The sequence below is a fragment of the Telopea speciosissima genome, chromosome 8, assembly GCF_018873765.1.
Source record: "Telopea speciosissima isolate NSW1024214 ecotype Mountain lineage chromosome 8, Tspe_v1, whole genome shotgun sequence".
Classification (NCBI taxonomy): domain Eukaryota; kingdom Viridiplantae; phylum Streptophyta; class Magnoliopsida; order Proteales; family Proteaceae; genus Telopea; species Telopea speciosissima.
Window position 1 is genome coordinate 57,736,231 of NC_057923.1, and position 19,158 is coordinate 57,755,388.

Genomic DNA, 19,158 nt, shown 5'->3' on the forward strand with positions numbered 1-19,158 from the left:
CACTTAAATTAAACCAATTGAACCAATTAGGTGCAACCAATTCTAAACTGGTTCAATCTAAAAACAGGAAAATAAACTAAATATGGAGAATAATAATCCTAATCTATGGTTCCCTAATCAAGCCCTAAGTTCAGGACTTCTTCTTCTTCTTCTCCTTCCTACTTGGAGCTGCATCACTGCCAATCGGAAAATATTCGGGCATTTAAAGCCATTTCCTTTATCAAAGGTGGACTTAAACTGCCTAGGTCAGTCCAATGTACTAAACATAAATTCAGCAAATTTGCATATGTGCTGTCTAACATGATACAACATTTATCGTTCTATGAAGAACTTCATTCTGCCCTATGCCCCCAACTCAACAAACAAATGACTCAGAAATCCAGCATTCAGATTTTGACATTTTAAATTGTACTTTAATGGATTCTCTCTTAAATTACAAGCAACTGAAGATTGTAATAATATACATTCAGTATTTCAACCCTCCATGATTAGAACGATCCGTAATTAAATAGTGTACTTCCACAGAAACCAAACCCCAATAATTAAATTACAATACCACTAGCACAGAGAAGAAGACTACCAGACTGTATTTTGTTCTTGAGGATCACCTTGTCAAACAATAAGCTCTCAGCCAAGAAGTGTGACTTGTAGTCATCTGCATCATAAGAGCTTAATCTTGTCTGACAGTCCCTCTCATTGTTATGAGTTTCTTTTTCGAATTTCTTTATATAACTTCTAATATCATCGAAAAGTCCTTGGGTTTTCATTGGTTCATGCGAAAAGGAGAACTGAAAATTTCCGACCTGTTCAGCATCGATTTCTGTTGGACTTCTTTGAACATTACCAAGTTCTTTACAGCAGCTGCCAGCTGTTAAGACACTACTCTCTTTGCAAGGGTTGTAGAAAACTTGACCATCTGGGTCCTGCACATAGAGAAGTTAATTTAGGTATATGTTTTAACACATGGATTGAAACATCAATAAGGGAACAAAACTAGATAAAGTTGAAGACAACTAATTACTTGTACACATCAGACCTTTCTTCTTTTGTGCTTCTTCAATAACTAATAGTGTTATGGCAGGAAAAGAAAAATAACACCAAAACCTTTACCTGACAGATAAAATTGCATGATTCATAGTGGGAAAAACCTCACATGCTCGGGAAATGATCTCCCAAAATAAAAGCTATTTGACATTATTTACAAAGTTCAATTACACCAAAACAAGTTTTTCTTTATTATATTTGTAATCCTGCCTTGAACTAGACCAGCCTATCCACAAACTTCGTCAATAAAATTATGTAGTTCAATGGGTTTGAACCATGTAGTGTAAACAATAAGTTCTTTAGTTGCTCAGTGATAGGGAATCCAGTCTTAGAACGGGGTTAAGAACTTAAGATTTCTCACAATAGTTTCAAATGTGATAGTAGATAGGCTAACATCATAAGTTCAGAGATGGACCTTGTTACAATTGAGTTGAACATTAGAACAATGGGAAGTTGAGGCACTTGAACTTCCACACGGCAAGAATCTGCTGTCACCAACAGAGGGAGTAGCAGCAACAGAATTGAGAGGTGGGTCCTCTTGTGAAGAGAAGTCAGAACTATCAAATGTTGATATTGATACACATTCATCAAAATAATTCATGGCTTCTTCTGTCAGACGCTTGGACATTTTCCGCCGCTCAATGCTGGTCTGTCATAATAGTTCCATGGAGTCATTTGAACTAAAAGAAAAACAAGTGGAAACTCAAATAATGATACAGATAAAATGAATAAAGAGCTTTCCTCTGATGGTTAGACAAATCCGGGTCTCTAAATTAAAATGTAAGTCTATCAACCAGCTAACAGGACAACCCCAAAATTCCAACCAAATGTCCAAACTCAAATTTGACAAAAAATTGGGGTCATCCAATACATAAAATCTCTGTGACCAAAACTTGATAGTTCAGAAGAGGATGTCATTTCAAGGATAGGATCACATCCAACCAACATTATTTTAGAACAATAGTGGCCTGAAGGAATGTAAAATGGTCAGATGTGACCTTTTCTTTTTGGGTAGAAAGTGATAGGGAATTTAATATGTGAAAGCCAGTCAATGAGAACAAAGAGAGAGGTGCCAGTGTCCAACATGAAAATTACATAGTCCGATATAGGAGAGTTGGTGTCAGTTTCTGACATGGAAAAGGGGTTCAAACACAGAAATGCCAGTCTGATGAAAGTGAACTAAAAGCTTACTTTTCTTTTGGGTTGAGGCTTCTGTGTAGCCGATGACTTCGGATCCGGAAGTATCTCCTTCAGAATTCGATTAAGTTCTTGTCCACGATGCTCTTCCATAGCCAGCTCTGCTCGAAGCTTCCTAGCTCGTTCTTGGGACTGAAAGATGGAAAATCATGGACTAAAAGATTGTTTGATATGGAAATGCTATATATCAAGGATCTAAAATGAATAGGTCAGATTGCCAATCCAGATCAGCACTGGACAGGACAAGTCCAACCCATCAGACAGCAGACTAGCCAATCCATGACCAACTTGTGGCATCTACTCACTCAATCAGCCAATCTTTATATGGATTGACCAATGCAAACAGATGTAGATCTCTATTATCTTCAAATCTTTGCTATATAATGCTAATGAAGCTTTGGAAGTGTGACACGAAGAAACAGATTAACAAAAAACCAATTGCATGCTTGCAAAAAACTGATATTATGACAAATGGAACATTTGAGTTTTCTACTGAAAAACATGTGGTACATGCTGCCCACAAAAGAGGTCTCAACTTCAAGCTGTAAAATGGATTCAACTAGTGATTATAATATTTGCTTACATATTGAACATTGCTCTTTGTAATTCCATGCTTTTAATGTCTTGAGGGAGTATATCAACATGTTGCTCTGTTCTTATTTTTCTTAATCCAAATAGTCACATGGTAGAATAGCAATTAAGAACAGGGCAGGTTTGGGAGGTTGAGCTAGGGTTTCTCTTCTCAGGCCCAGCCATTTAGAATGGGCAGGTGGCAAGCATGCTTGACCCCAACTGTTCAGAATCAGGCAGGTTCAGAAGGCCCACACAATCATTTAAAATTCAGTAACAATCTATTAGTTTAGTTTAGTTTTGATATATAATAAACCATTTAATTATACAAGAAACATGTTAAAGAGGCAATCTGACAGCTTAAAGCAAGCACGTGGTTGGAGAGGTTTAATCTGGGGCTGGTGGGGTTGGAGAGGTAAAGTTACCAGCTCAAGCTTTCTGGCATATTCCTTTCTGATGTCAGAAACTAATTCAATTGCATCTGGGTTAACCGATTCAGGTGGGATGTCAACAAAATTGGCTGCTCCAATAGTAGTAGAATTCCTTCGAATCACCTGAACTTGCAAAAAGGAGAGAACAAAATAAGAGCTAATTTGAAGCTTAACAGTATATGTAACAAATGGGAAGCTTAACAGTATATGTAAATCCAATGTAAGTAACCAAAACACCGAAACCAATGTCAAATGGATTTACAGGCAACATGACAGTTGACAAGGAGCATATTACACTTGATTCTGTATGAATAAAGAAAATCAAATCCAGTTCTTCCACTGCCTATTTTCCTTCGAGTCTTGTTCCTTAGTTCAATGTATGAGCTTTCAGACTACGTATCAACTTTCTCTTCCCTGGAAGATAAAGGAATCCTCTTAAGCGCTTTGCCTGATCCTAGGTGAGATAATTGACAGACATGAGGAATTCTATTTTCTATCATCATGTGTCTTTTCTATCTTTTTATCAAAAAAGCAAAATGAGACCCCCAAAATCAATTTCTGTCTTGATGATGTGAGATCAACCATGTCTTAATATTTATTTTGATGAATAGGTTTCTTTCTTTTATTTTATTGTTTAATATCAAACCAAGTTCAAAGCTTTTCTTTATCTTCCTCTCTTCCATCTTCTACAGGCTCTTAACGAGCTAATGACCCTGAACCCTCCTCCCATTCTCTAGTAGACTCAGGTATTTCAGTGTTCTTTACATGAATGGAGAAAGCAGTTAAAAGGCTTCAGAGGACCAATCTAGATCAGTCCATTCATTTCATAAAATCTGTTCTCGCAATGTTTCAGTAGATTATACTAGTTTTTTTCTTTTCCCTTGAACCAGCACCTTAAGAAGACAATAGTGAACGTAATAGATAGGTAATCATGTCAGAAACAAAAGTGTATAACACCTTCTCTGTCCTCGTGAGAGAAACTTCCAGCCTAACATATCCTATGGTTTAAATTTTTCTTTTTGGTACATCTCTAAATATTAGATTGTCGGTGACATGTTTCTACACTACTTTCTAGATCACTCATTTATTTTCTTTGAAATATCATTTCCTCAATCTGACCCAAAAATATGCTCCTGGCAATTTCAAAATTCCAATCATACCCCAGTCCAATTTCTTTGGTGCTGAGACTCTAAGTAGGGCTTGGCTATGGGTATCATTTTGACTGTTTACCTGCCTTTTGAAGGTACAGGTAAGGTTTCTTTACCCCTTCAGCAAATGAGGAGAATAAGGGTAAAGGATGCTAACCCCCACCTGGCTAAACAGGGAGGGTAACTTGTTTACCGTCTATGTAGGGACAATTAGGTGATTTCATGAATACATATTCTAAAGATACCTAAAGACATACGTATTGATCCAAGTCCCAAACCATATACATCCTACCTAATTTATCCACTGCCAAAAGACTGAATGCGAACCTACTTTCCCAAATGCACTTGATGTTGCTTTACGCAAATACAACTGAAGTAACATTGATGATGCTTTACCCACCGGATTATGGAAAATTTACCCATACCCTGTAAAGGGTACAGATGAAACCCCTCTACATCCCTAAGAGGGTAAGGGTAAGGCCATTGCCTGACCCTACGCTACCATTGATACCCCTAGTTCTAAGGGAGTTCTTAACATTTGAGTATTTGAAATTGATTTCCATCCTTCCACAAAATCCAGCAAGGCAGCGGGAAGACAGAAGATTACACTAATGCGCCTAACAAGCCTGCAGTGTAAACAGATTAACAGACTACCAGATACATAACCACAGAACCATTATCGTTGTGCATCCGAAGATAAACATAAGATGAATTTGCTTCCACCTGGCTGACTACTAACAGTGCAACTACCGGATTTAAAAGGTCAAAATAAGTTGAAAACAGGTCTATGCAGAAACTGTAGCAATCATCGAGCAACTCCAGCCATGGATTACAGTAAGACCATGCCGTATCATTCACTGTCGTACTTCAGGTCAAATATCTAGAATAATGTTCAGTTAAAAACTATGGTTAATCATATCCAAAAGGAGAGCATTATGTAATTTCTACACTTTTTTGGAAAGCTGCATTAGTACATTAAGTTATCAACCATGCAGCAGCTCTGCGAAAAAAGAACAAAGGAAGATATTGTCAGAACCATCCAACACATGTTGACAAACAAAACAAAACAAAAGGAAGAAGATGCAGATGTTATGTTGGTTTGAAACAACTCCAACGTACAGGAAAGAGGCTCATGTAAGAAATGGCCTGAAATTCTCTGAAGAACTAGAAGAAGATTATCGATAAGAAAATGGTTACAAGAAACAGGCCACATGTTAAAGAAAGTTATGCACACTATGTATTCACTGATGAAACTCTAAAACCAAAGCCTTAAAACCTGGTTGACTCACCTGGGTCAATCTATCCATCCTATCATCCAGTTTTAGAAAAGGCTGAGTGAATATACCAACCAAGTTACCTATCCAAATGATTACGTTGACTTGATCTGGTTAGGTAGGGACAAGCATGGTTGGTGACCCAGTTCACCGGTTGACTTGTCAACTAGTCACTAAATAGATAACTGATTGGACCACAGGACCAGGATCTAAAACAATGGAGAAAACATTATATATCAAAATGTGCATGATTTAAACGATGGACATAAATTCATTGGTTAATAATATCTTTATGTGCATAAGAGATTTGGCACATGAAGTTATACCTATGAATGGGCATTGCAACCTATTTAGTCAACCACAGGGTCCATGATGTATATGGAGCTCATAAAGTGAGCCTCAATCTAGTAATTCAAATTAAATGATGAAGCTTGATTTTACCAATTTACCCTTACCCTTTTCCATTCTGTACATAAATTTGAACTCCTCCTAGGTAAGAAGAATCAAGATTAAGTCCTTCAAAAAATTGGGGCTAAAAATAAGTGAAACTCTGCATAAACTGGGAGGCAGAAAAAGATGAGATCAATTAATTAAAGGGGATGAGAGAAATTAAGTGAAACTACGAGAATGAGAAAAATCAAGCATCCCTCTCCCAAAACTGACTTTTCTTGTTTAATTAAATTACAAATCTTGCAAAACACCAAATAAAAAAAGAGGGGAAAAGTTCCAGTTAGCATGTATTGCTGTAATCAGCAGGGCTATATCATCAATCTGTTTGCCACCTCATAAGCTGGCATGGATGGTTGTCAAAGGCCCACTGGCCCTTCCAGCCAAAGGCTGCACAAGGTAGAAGCTAAAAAGAACAATCAGAGTTTTCTTCCCTGGGGCTGGAACTCACATCTTTTAGTAGTTATGGCTTTCAAAGTTTTCCATTTTCAATAAAGTATGCTTATTTATCCCCTCCCCCCCCCCACCCAAAAACAAAAAAAGAAAAAGAAAGGAAGTATCTCTTTCCTCCCCCCCACCCAAAAACAAAAAAAGAAAAAGAAAGGAAGTATCTCTTTCTCTATTTTCATATTTAAAATTGTGATTGAGGGCAGACATTGGCACAACGGTAAGGTTGCTCCATTGTGACCCAATGGTCACGGGTTTGAATCGGGAAACAACCTCTCCACAAAGGAGTAAGGCTGCATATATCCCTCCCCAGTCCCCACATTGGCAGGAGCCTTATGCACTGGGTACGCCCCTTTTTAAATTTGATTGTAGGGGCAATAAAGGACAATGATGACATAGGGTGTGCACATTATTGACATTGACTGATTGAGGTGCATAACTGCTGTTCGCAAGTAAAATAGATGCCCCTATTTTGAATGTGGAAACTCAGTGCCTGGTTGGAGTCATGCCAAAGTTTTCATTTGGTAGATCCAATTCAACAAGGGTTGCGCTTATCCAAAATAAAAATACCTGAACTTTTTCTCTAGAAAGGGATGGAGAGGAAAGCTCATATTCATGCCAAACACAATCCTCCAAACCACAAAGCGTGTAAAAAGGAAGCATCATCAGGGCTGAATTGAAGGTGTCTAAACTTTCAAAAAGTTCAAAGCAGGGGGAAAACTTGAAACTGAAATTAGGTAGTATACTCCCTGCTCAAGAAGAATTCAACTATGATGAGTCCATAGCTAAATAGAGACTCCCATTCTGCAACTTCTGCGACTCTTTGAAGTTCAACAGAGTGCTAACTATTCTCTTCCTTGTCACCAAACCTTTTGGTGTATTCTTGTTGTTAACTTGTGAAAGAACTATTTTCGAAACTTGAACTTGAGTATAAAGAGTGGAAGACTTCAACTAAGATCCTGTGGAAGAATCAACAAGACCCATACAAGAGAAAATTTGGATGTAGATGTAAATATACAAGTCCTTTGGAAACCCAATTTCATAAGAGTAATCCCATATTAGTTTGTTCACTGCAATGAGGTTAATCCTTTTTCTTCCAGTTTTTGTAATAAGTACAAACTAAAAGTTTTTCCTTCCACATATAGGTTATAAGAGATCCAAGATCTCTATCACTTAAAACCTGCTCATGCCAACACTGGTTCACTCATCCAAGCATTGAGTATGCATGATATCCACTAACATTTTTGTTCCAACCTAGTGCATTTTCAACGTACTCATATATTGCAATTGAAAACTTGAATTTCTTCCTAAAACAAGCATGTTGTCAAGACGACGCCTAGGTGTCCAGGCGCCTTGGATGCCTTGGACGTCTTATTGGTTTTGCCTTTGATTCGAGGCCCCCGCCAACGCCTTGGGTCGCCTAGACGCCAAGAAACTATGAAAACAAGTCAGATTTTTTTACTCATTCCTTTCTTACCATAATTTTGTAAGCTTCCTGAAAATTTATGTATGTGTTCAGCACAATTTGCAACTTAACATATTTCACATAAATTTCCATACAAATCATTGTATGCAACTAATTCATAACAAAAGCATTACTAATGAAATCTAAGTTCCTTTCAAGCCACAAGAGCTTACATTTTCGAGGTCGTTTTGAATCTCAGAAATTGCACGTCTTACTTCAGAACGAACCGTTTCATATATTCCAACAGTACCAGAATCATCTGCCTGCTGATCAGTCTGGAAAGACTGGGTTATCAAGCACAAAGTCAGAACATGAATTATTTTATCAGGACAACTGATCCATAACAAGTTCTTTCCAATACAAATTGAAGGAACAAAGCAAGGTCTGCACCTTCATCTGTTCAAATACTGCTCTGATGGTTTTCTCTTCAGCTTCTGAAAAAGAACCTGTAGAGATCTCATCTTCCAAATTTGGAATCTGCAGACAAAACGAAAACGAATTGAAATTGATAAAAACCAACCACCAAAGGTACTATTTTCACTATGCCTTGACCCATATATAGGGTCATTCATTAATGAACTTACCACTGAACCATCTGAAGGCTCCAAAAGAGGATGTTGACTAGACCATCTATGCAAATTCCTCGTCTGATCTGATAATTCAGAAGCACATGTGGTTACAGTAGCTTTTTTTTCCATGCTGGGAGCTAATTTCTCATTATTCTTATTTCTGAGACCTGAAGACAAACTATTTTCTTTTTCAACTTCATTCTGTAAACATAAAACAACGAACAGTAACAAAACTAAAATGAATAAACTCTCATAACCAACTCAAAGTACAACAAAACAACGACTGGTGGATCTTAAGCTACAAAGCTCAGACCTCAGAGTTCCCATAATGGCCTCTTGAAACAGATCGCCTGCGTCTTCCCATCTCCTCCCTTGACAAACTTCGACCCACTTCCCTTCGAGTAGCCAAAGACTGATTCCCATAATCAGAAAGCCTCGTAACCGATCGTCCTCTTCTGCTATCCGAAACAAAACCAGTACCCACTGATTTCCTCGCTGCTTCACCTAATCTGGATGCTTGCTCATCTAATTTGACGATTCCAATCACGTTTTCCGATTCAATAACATCTGGTGGTGATAAGGTGCTGCTGTAGAACAATGGATTATCTCTCTTATTCAGAAAATCAACAGTGCTTGTGGAGATAGAGTTAGAAGAAGAAGGTATTTCCTTGTCTTGGTAATTTCTGCCCACAGCACTTACACTTCTCGACCTACGAAGGGGGACTTTCTTAGTCAACTCTGAATCTTTTGCAGAAGAAGATTTGTTATTGGAAGAAGATCCCAAATTCCCCCTTTTGGAGTTGGATTTGAAAGCCGAAACGGCCATTAGACAGAATAAGAAAAATCCTGGAATCAAAAGTTTAATAAACTTCAAATCTAAACAAAAAGATTTGTAGAATCAAGAAGAAACCCTCAAATATCTGTGCAGAGAGACCAGTTATCAATAGTGCAACAATAAATGTAAATTTGAGCTCACCTAATTTTGTCAAGGAAGAGAGAGGTTTGATCGTCGTTGTGCATTAAAATAAATGGAACTAAACTAAAAACAAAAAAAAAACAAAAGAGGAGCAGAAAGCGACTTTGGAATTTTTTAACGTTCGAATAGATTCGCATTCGCATTTTTTTTTTTGTCGTTTTGGACGATATACTATATAGGCAAACGGTGTCTTATTCGTATAAACTATAAAGTTATCAAAATTTTCTTCCTTTAAGCAAGTGTTTGGCCACTTGCATTAGTACTCACCAAAAAAATAAAAAATAAAAAAAATCATTACTTTGCATTGAGTTCACATTATTGGATGAAGCTTTTTTCACGTATCAAGCTCTTCGCCACATCGTTTAGAAGGAATTTGAAATTTATGGGTGAAGGTGATTAATCTGATGAGTCGGGCCACATTGCATCGCCAGATGTCCGCATTGCAAAGGATTTTAATCTATCATCACCACCACCTGCACCACCCACCACACCTCTCTCTCTCTCTCTCTCTCTCTCTACACCCTCCCTCCCCTACAACCCTGTACCACCATGCTCCCCTACCCCCTCTTTGTACAAACCCCACCCCACACCTTCCTTGGGATGAATCTGGATCAACTACCCACATGGGGATGGGTGGGGATTGATCTGATCTCCCTTTGGATCCGACTCCTCTCCAATGAGCCCGCCACCCAGGGAGTGCCCAATGAGCATCCGACGGCTAGGCTAGTTGGCATGCATTTTCAGGTGCATGCTGAGATGTGTGCCAGCCAGCCCAACCCTTGGATGGCTCATTGGGCACTAATTGGGCGAATTCTTCATTAAAGAGGAGCTTGACGCCCCTCCTCCATGTTGATTTCTAACATCGCCTACACCAAATCAATGATTTTCAGATTCCCACTAATTATCCCTCCATGCCCTATTGTAGGTAGCAGAAGGCTTCATGGAAAGACCCCCCTAATGAATTGATCGTTGCATGTAAATGGAGGTCCACATGTCTCTATATGAATCACCATGCATAGGTAATTCATAGCATAGCATATTTCAAAAAAATCCTCTGCAGTGCCTTGTAATTTGGGCTTGCGAGCTCAACACGTGAAAGATGCGACATCCAACGATGCCGAGCTTGAGAAGAAAGAAAAAAAAACTGAGTCAATTAAGCTCCCATCGTTGGATTAAGCATTTTCCACGTGTCGAGCTCATAGACCCAAACTGCAAAGCACAATAAGTCAACAAGATGAAGGAGTTGGAGAGGATTTTAATCCAAACATTTCCCTTACGTGGTATTCCCGTACGAGTACGCTCAATGTTTTCCTTATTTTCGATTGCAAATACGAAATAGAATCGGATTCGGCCGATCCATGGCCGATTTGCTTACTTCCTTGCCTAAAAGGCTTAAACATCTCGGTTTAGAAAATGTAGGCTGGGCCTCTTCGAATGTTGGGCCGACCCAAATCACTAAAATGCCCATATCTATTCCTATTCAGATATATATAATGTAATAATGGCTAAGGATCCGTAAAGAAGGAGAAACGAGAATCCATCTCACATCTCATTAGGGCTACAGTTTCCAGACTCTCTAGTCTCCACTTTTAGGGTTTGCGGCAGCAGCCTTCACTTCTCACTTGGAGCTTGGGACTTTCGATCGGCTGGGAAGGTGTTCATCTATCCTCAGGGGAAGAGAGATCTTTTCAAGCAAAGAAAAATCTAGTGGTGATGGAAGGAACGGAAAGAGAAGTCCCTATTTTCAGGGACATAAGGCGCTATTACTGCGAGTATTGTGGCATTTGCAGGTCCAAGAAGTCGTTGATCACCTCGCATGTACTTTCCCGCCATAAGGTTTCACCTCTTTCTCCTTATTTGCTCTTGAAGTTTAAAGATTATGGAAGTTTCACATTTTGTTCGTGTTGATGGTATGATTTGCTGCTGGGATTACTGATTTTGTGTTTTAGTTTCACTTCGCTGTTCATTCTTGTTGGTGGAGAGGGTATAATCAAGGGTTTTAATTGGGGATTTCAGAAGCTGCTCTTATTTTTCTTATTCTGTTCTGTTTTCTTTTTCAATTTAGGATGTGGTTGAGGAGAAGAGACTCGATGAAAATGAAGGAGAGGTGGAGGAGAAGTCCAATATTTGTGAAGAGTGTGGTGCGAGCTTTAAGAAACCTGCATATTTGAAGCAACATATGCAAAGTCATTCGCTTGAGGTATTTTATCTGCTACTGCCACTTCCCTTTCAATTTTTCTTGCTTTCTCCTCCTCCGTTACCTTCTTATTTTATTTTTTTCCTTGGAAGTTTTAGCATGTTATCCCTTTCTGAAACTGTTAATATTTGACTTGTTGATTCCCTCAGCATTAAAATATTGAACATTTCCGACTCGAATTGCTTACCACTGATTCTGGTTTGATATTCTTTTATGTAGCCCTTTTTCCTTTGTGGGTTTTGATCTTTGGCGCTTGGTACTGGCAGATCGATGCCAGGCTGTGTTTACAATTTCTGCTGTGTTAGATTTTTTTTTTACTATATCCTTCTTTTGATTGCCGAAGATTTATTGGAGACTGATTTTGTTTCCTTTGAAGTAAAAGGAAACAGTTATGGTTTTCGTGGGGTGGTGATCCAGTTGAACTAATGTTTGAAATCCATTTTATTTTCCTGGTCACGGTGCAAAATGTTAAAACGAGGTTTTGTGGAGGCCTTGCCTTGATTGTGTATGACTTGTTCAATTGAAAAATTATTCTAAAAATTGTCGAACAAGATATTAGTTATTGGCATAATGGTTCAGACATGGCCATGAGGTTGGAAGTTTTTCAATGAAATTAATTGACAAGTTGAACAAGGTTGTATATAGTCCATTACTGCATGCTTGGTAGAGCGACATAACTGTTTCAAATACTTATGGCCACAGGATTTCTTATTTATTTATTTTTATAAATTCTGTTGCTTTCCATAAGCATTGAGATGGTTTTTTGGTGCCTCTCTTTTTTCCCCTTTTCTTTTTTTCTGTTACTATGTTTTCTAATGATTATGGTTATTGTGGAAACCAGTGGATGTTAGTGTGAAGCATTGGATCCCATTTGAAGAACTCCAAAATGCGAGAGGCTTTGTAGATTTAATCTTGAATGGACCAGTACCAGGTGGGGGACCTCCTGAGAAGCTCCATCAAGCAAGCCTCAGTCACGCACTGTCTCACTTGTAAGGATTTATGATTTTTTCATTTGTTATTTTTAATTATGACCATATCTTCAACATCTATCTTTTATGGAGCATGCTCTTGTGCGAATATTCTGCAGAGGCCGTTTACTTGCCCAGTAGATGACTGCCAATCAAGCTACAGGAGAAAAGATCACTTGACCCGTCACCTGCTCCAGCATCAAGGGAAGCTTTTCAATTGTCCTGTAGAGAACTGCACTCGTAGATTTGCATTTCAGGGTAATATGAAGCGGCATGTGAACGAGATTCATGAAGAAGATGGGTCTTCCTCTTGCAACACTGGGGGTCAAAAGAAGCATGTTTGCAAGGAGTGTGGAAAGGTTTTTGAATTTGCATCAAAGCTGAGGAAGCATGAGGATTCCCATGGTAAATTATGTTACTGAGCAGGCTCTCCCTACCCCCTCTCTAGATATTAGACTGATCCCTTTTGTGTTAAAGGATATTAAGTGTATCAAGAGCTTCCTATGGGTCTATACCAGTTTCCATTACATCATTTTCCGTTACCCCCACTTATGAAAATAGGGGGAAAAGGCTAGGCACACTGCCCACATACCGCAAACGGGTGCCTCTCTCTCTCTTGATTCTTCCCCCTTTGAAATGATTCCTCTACCTCTCTTGTATGATGCCCTTTCCCGTCCTGTGAACCCATTGGTTTAGCCCTCTAGCTTACCCCATCCAGGCGATGTGGCTACCCCTCTTCCATGAAAATATTACCACTTATGAAAACAGTTTAACTTGTATTGGCTTGTTATAGCTTTTGTAATGATAATTTTGCTGACAAGTTTTATCATTACAGTTAAACTAGATACTGTAGAAGTGGTTTGTGGTGAGCCAGGCTGTATGAAACACTTCACTAATGATGAATGCCTTAAAGCCCATGTCCAGTCATGCCACCAACATGTCACCTGTGAGGTTTGTGGACAAAAGCATCTGAAGAAGAATATCAAACGGCATCTGCGGATGCATGAAGCAGGAGTTTCATCCAGTGATATCAAATGCAGTTTCAAGGGCTGTCGGCACACATTCACAACTGTAAGACTTTCCTGTTTTCTTTTCAACATTACATTTTTGTTCCCTATTTCAGTCTGTTAAACCTCCTTGAAGAAACTCAATTGTTAACTTCTATTTTGTAGTAATTTGCAGGTGGAGGTTAACTTATTCTAGACCAAAGATATTTTTTTAATCCCCCCCCCCCCCAAAAAAAAAAAAGAAAGTAAATTAAGAACCTTGTTGTAACTATAAATCCTTCTTCTCTATTATTAAATAACATTATTAATACAATAATAATATACCAATATCTTTTTCTAGTTGGATTACCTTCAGAAGGAACCAGAGCATCAAGATTTTCTTGTGTTATTCATTTCAGTTCTTTCTGAAAGCCACCTAACAATATTTAGTTATTTGCTGTTACTAGCAGAAATCAAATCTCAATCAACACATAAAGTCAACACACCTTGAGGTCAGACCATTTGCCTGCCGAATTCGTGGATGTGACAAGAAGTTTCCATATAGACATGTGAGGGATAATCATGAGAAATCTGGAATTCATATCTATGTCCATGTAAGTCTCTAGGCACGAGCCTTCAATCGTGTTGTGTGCTGTGTTTTTGAGCATGAATTTGGTTATTTATATGTTGACATGTAGCAGAAATTTGGCTGATATCTTGATTTTATTGATTTATGTCTAGGGGGATTTTGAGGAGTCTGACGAGCTATTCCGGTCAAGACCAAGAGGCGGGCGTAAAAGAGCATGCCCTAGTGTGGAGACTTTGCTACGGAAGAGGGTAACCCCACCTAGTCAGATGGATTCTGTTACAAACCAGGGACCAGAATACATTGCATGGTTACTTTCTGAGTTAGATGATCAACCGTGAGATATACAGTTTGTTGGAGATGGCATTTGTAGTAATAGTTTACCTTTTGTTCTTAAAATATATATACATAGGATGTATATAGATCTAAATGCATTATTGCATTGTAATCAACCTCGTTGTTTATCTAAAGCGTAACCACCTAATTGAACATTGTTTCCTCTGATGTAAATGGTATTTGGAGTGGATTGAACTCCATGCAGTATAATGCTCTGCAATTTCTAATGCTGTCATGAATCTGCTAATGTTTAATAGGAAATTGTTTTGATGTTGCATTTGTCTGTTTGCACCTTTTTTATGAAATCAGGTGGGTTTACTGTTTTAGTTGCAACCAGCTTAATCATGGGCTGGTGGCACCCCCAAACAAGTGATAATCAGCTTTTAGAGTGGAATTCTGATACAGCAGATGCACTCATACTTTTCAGGAGCAGTTGTAAAAGGCTCTGTGGAGAGGAGCATCCCCACAGTTTATTGCCATCACTACAGAACCCAAGTTGAAAATATTGACGTGGTAGTATTTCTACGGTGACGCATTTAACAGAGCAGATTGAAGTTTAAGGTGTCAATCATCTTGGTGATTTAGCAATGGATGCTATTATTCATTTTATCAAGTTCTGGGTTTTAAAACTGAGAATTGGAATCCGGGTAGTCCCGGTCAGTGCCGGTTGATTTCGATCTGGACCCGGCCAAACTACCTCACCCAACACCCAAATCTACAATTAACCTAAAGAGTTGATACAGGCAACAAGTGCTCATAAATCATAAATGTTCCTGTAGATGTTTTTGTTTTGTGGGTATTTATTGTTGCTTAAACTTTGAAGATTTCATCTCATAACCTTGTCATGAAGCAAGTAAACAAGTTTTAAAATTTATTTGAAAAAATGTTTAACTTTGTTTGCTTCAAGAAAAAAAACCTTGGAAAAAAGGGTAACAATTCAAATCATTCCTTCTTGTGAATCTTACCCCCTCAATATAAACTTGGAACTAATATGAGATGAGGCAAAATATATGGATGAAATAGCTAGCTAAGATCTCCTTTGAACAAAAGTCGAGCCATAAATTTCACCAAAATTGGTTCTCTATTGTCTGATCAGATTAGATTTGAGGAAATACAGAAGCACCTTTTGAATTGTTTTGATGAGCTATTGGTGTGTTAAAAAAGAAAAGACAGATAAGAAAAAGAGGGCCTCAAACGAAAAATGTAATTGCTCAAATTTAGGCCACTACTTGTAAAGTTTTTCCAAATTCCACTTTTATTCAATTAGTTGTAGACAAAATCTGTTAAATCTTTGTAATTGCTCAAATTAACATGGGCTAATTACTCTCCTATATTTACTCAGTCTTCTTTATCTCAACCTTTTTAAAAAAAAAAAAAAAAAAAAACTTCCTCACGTCTTTGTCCTCCTGTAATTCAAATTCTTAAATTACTCATAATACTCTTCCCTTCCTTCCCGTTGACCTCCCATCCGGTAGCCCCTCTGGTGCCCTCTGCAGCTCTTTTGTGTTTATCCATCTATTACTCTCTTGCTTGCTTGCTTGCTCAGTCACTGGTTGTTTTAACACTGTTACCACTTCATTTTCTACCTCACTTGCCACTACCGCGCACAAGAACGTGAAGGCAGAGAAGGGCAATCACTCATTTTAAAACCATCATTCTTAAGACCAAAGAGTGGCGAAAAAGGGAGGAAACCTCTCTGTTCCTAGCTCTCCTGTAGTTGGATTCTCTAGAACCATAAGAATCCTTAGAATAGAATTATAACTCAATACCTTAATTTCATCGAAGAGATAGATAAAAACATCAATACAGTCTAACAGATGGTTTTGGTTGAGATCTTGACCTGAAATGCCAAGACTAAGTCTGTCGATATAGGCTTGATGGTGCAATTGATCACAAGACCTTCATATCAAAGATACCTTTGATCACTTACGAGGATCTTCAGCCTGAGATCCAACGCATTGCTAATGGTGGAGCGATCACCATTAGCAATGCGTTGATGCCAGGCTAAAGGTACTTTTAAGCGATAGCACGTATGATGTATCTTCGATTTGAAGATATCGGTCACACTATTAAGATTATATCCCAAAGGTGCTCAATCTCGGCATTTCGGATCAACACTAGACTAAGTACCTCCGTCGATATAGGTTTGATGGTACAAATGATCACAAGACCTTCAAATCAAAGATACCCTTGATCACTTACGAGGATCTTCAGCCTGAGACCCAACACATTGCTAATGGCAGAGCGATCACCATTAACAATTTGTTGATGTCAAGCTGAAGGTACATCATACATATGTAAGCGATCATATGTATGATGTATCTCCGATTTGAAGTTATTGGTTGCACCATTAAGATTATATCGATAGAGGTAGAGGTGCTCAATCTCGGCATTTCAGATCAAGATCTCTGCCAAAACCTTCTCTTGGACAACACCGAAGGTTTTGGTCATCTTTTTGATGGAGGCACCTTTGCATCCTTCTTGCAAGAGGCAGTGCCAAGTGAGTAAAAAGTGAAGTGGCAGCAGTCATTGTTAAAGCAGCCAGAGCAAGTGAGGAAGCAAACAAGAGAGTAATAATGTAATATGAGCATAGAGGAGATACAGAGGGACGCCGGAGGAGCTGCTGGACCGGAGGGGTGGTCTACTGGAAGGAGGCCGGCAAAGGGGATTAGGGGTAATTTAGAGATTTTAAATTATCAAAGGGGAAAGAAAGATAAAAGTTTGTTTTGCTATGGGAATAAAAAAGAAGTTTGAATTAAAGGAATTTGAGTAAAGGACAGATGAAGTTTGAAGTAAAGGAATTTGAGTAAAGGACAGAATTGTCCTCTACTTACGGTGAATGAGATTCCATTCATCGAGGGTGTCGGATGGGCGGGTAAGGGCTGAGGGCACCACGAGTGTATTTTAGAAAAACACTAAAACCCTGTAGGGGTTTGTAAATCCTAGAATGGTGGATGAATCGTTGTCCATGGGTGGAGGAAACTTTGTCCATTGAGTAAATAGGACCGAGTTTTCCTCCACCCATGGTAAAAGGGATTCCATTCATTACGGGTGTCAGATGTAGGGGTGTAAATGAATAGCCGAAATCCATTTCCATATTCGTGTCCGCATCCGTTTAGCACTATCTGAATCCGTTCAAAAGCTAAACGGATGCGGATACGGATACGGATACGGATAGGCTATAGCTATCCAAAAAGCTATATTTACATGTAAATGGATAAAATATTCGATTCGTATCCATTTAGCACTATCCGAATTTGTCTGATAGCTAATCGGATTCGGATGCGGATGCGAATATAGCACTATCCGAGTCGAATCCGATCCGTTTACAGCCCTAGTCAGATGGGCATGAGAGAGATACATGGGGCTCTTCTGTAGCGCAACAGTGTATAGCGAATCATCCAACGGCCCAGTTGGCTCCAGCCGGAGGATCCCAAATAAATGGCCATCCAGTATGTGGTCCCATTCTTTAATAATGAGACAACTGGCATAACCATAGTCACTCTTAAAGGAATTGACACCTAAATAATAAGATAGGATAGCAAAAGTCGTTGAGAGTTGAGAGTACGAGAATACTGAATAAATGGCTTGCCATTGATTTCAACCACTTGATCTCATGTGATGTGTGCAAATAAAATTCCAATTCCACCCTCCACCTTAACTTAAATGCCACGCTTTCATTTATTGCCTAACTGTCCACCGTCACTGCTTTGAATAGACCTCTAGCATTCCCATCGGCCATATCCGTCCTGGTTATCGGTATCAGATCGGCCGTATCGGAAGATCCATATCAATATTAACCATTTCGAGTGATCTGTATTAGTATCGGCATAGAGTGAACCCAACACCTGGCCAATTCCATAATGGTGGACCGGTACAAACCAAGGGTAAAACTGTCAAAAAAACCATATTTTTAAAAAGAAAAATTGGGTTAGAGAAAAAATGTTTGATATGATTCAATCTGTATCCATATCATATCAGTTTCTAAAATAAGCGATACAATCGATCCATATCGAAATCATTATCAAGTCACTTCTATCTCTTAGGCTGTGTTTTTATTGTCCCAAACTGCAAAATCGGCTGTGTTTGGTATGTATTTTAGACGATAATAAAATAATTATTTTTATCATTCGAGAATGTGAAATCGACCTAAAATACATACTAAACGCAACCTTAGTATCATAGAGGGGTTGAGTTTTCTTGTTCCCATTTGCCATTTGGGAACAAGAAACCATACATCACAACAGTAACAAAACAGAATTGATAAAAACAGGTACCAATTCCCTTTCAATGAAATGAATTACAAAGGATATAATAAATAAGGCTTAATTAAGGTTTCTATAAGTTATTTTCCAGTGAATATGTCTTCTTCTGATCATCACAAGTGTAATGAAGAGAAATGTAGAATGATCAAACTTCTAATTTCTAAACAAAAAATTAAAAACAAGAATGCTGAAATTTCCTCATCAGAGAAAAAATTGAAGAAGCAAACTTGATAAACCAGTGAGGAACAGAAG

General features: G+C 38.5%; 2 protein-coding genes across 2 annotated transcripts; one reads left to right on the forward strand and one right to left on the reverse strand.

Moving 5' to 3' along the window:
- Positions 1-318: 318 nt before the first annotated feature.
- On the reverse strand, positions 319-9,418 carry LOC122672479. The gene is made up of 8 exons (XM_043869944.1): positions 8,906-9,418; positions 8,608-8,793; positions 8,414-8,500; positions 8,197-8,307; positions 3,237-3,365; positions 2,236-2,373; positions 1,460-1,693; positions 319-923 (listed from the first exon to the last, which is right to left on the reverse strand). Exons 1-8 carry the CDS (start codon positions 9,416-9,418, stop codon positions 543-545), a joined length of 1,779 nt encoding a protein of 592 aa, XP_043725879.1. The 3' UTR covers positions 319-542.
- A 1,804-nt stretch (positions 9,419-11,222) lies between these two features.
- On the forward strand, positions 11,223-14,680 carry LOC122671969 (transcription factor IIIA-like). Its single transcript, XM_043869464.1, has 6 exons — positions 11,223-11,404; positions 11,634-11,768; positions 12,853-13,138; positions 13,569-13,804; positions 14,190-14,333; positions 14,461-14,680. The coding sequence occupies exons 1-6, from the start codon at positions 11,282-11,284 to the stop codon at positions 14,644-14,646; spliced, it is 1,110 nt and encodes a 369-aa protein (XP_043725399.1). The 5' UTR covers positions 11,223-11,281; the 3' UTR covers positions 14,647-14,680.
- The last annotated feature ends 4,478 nt before the right edge of the window (positions 14,681-19,158 follow it).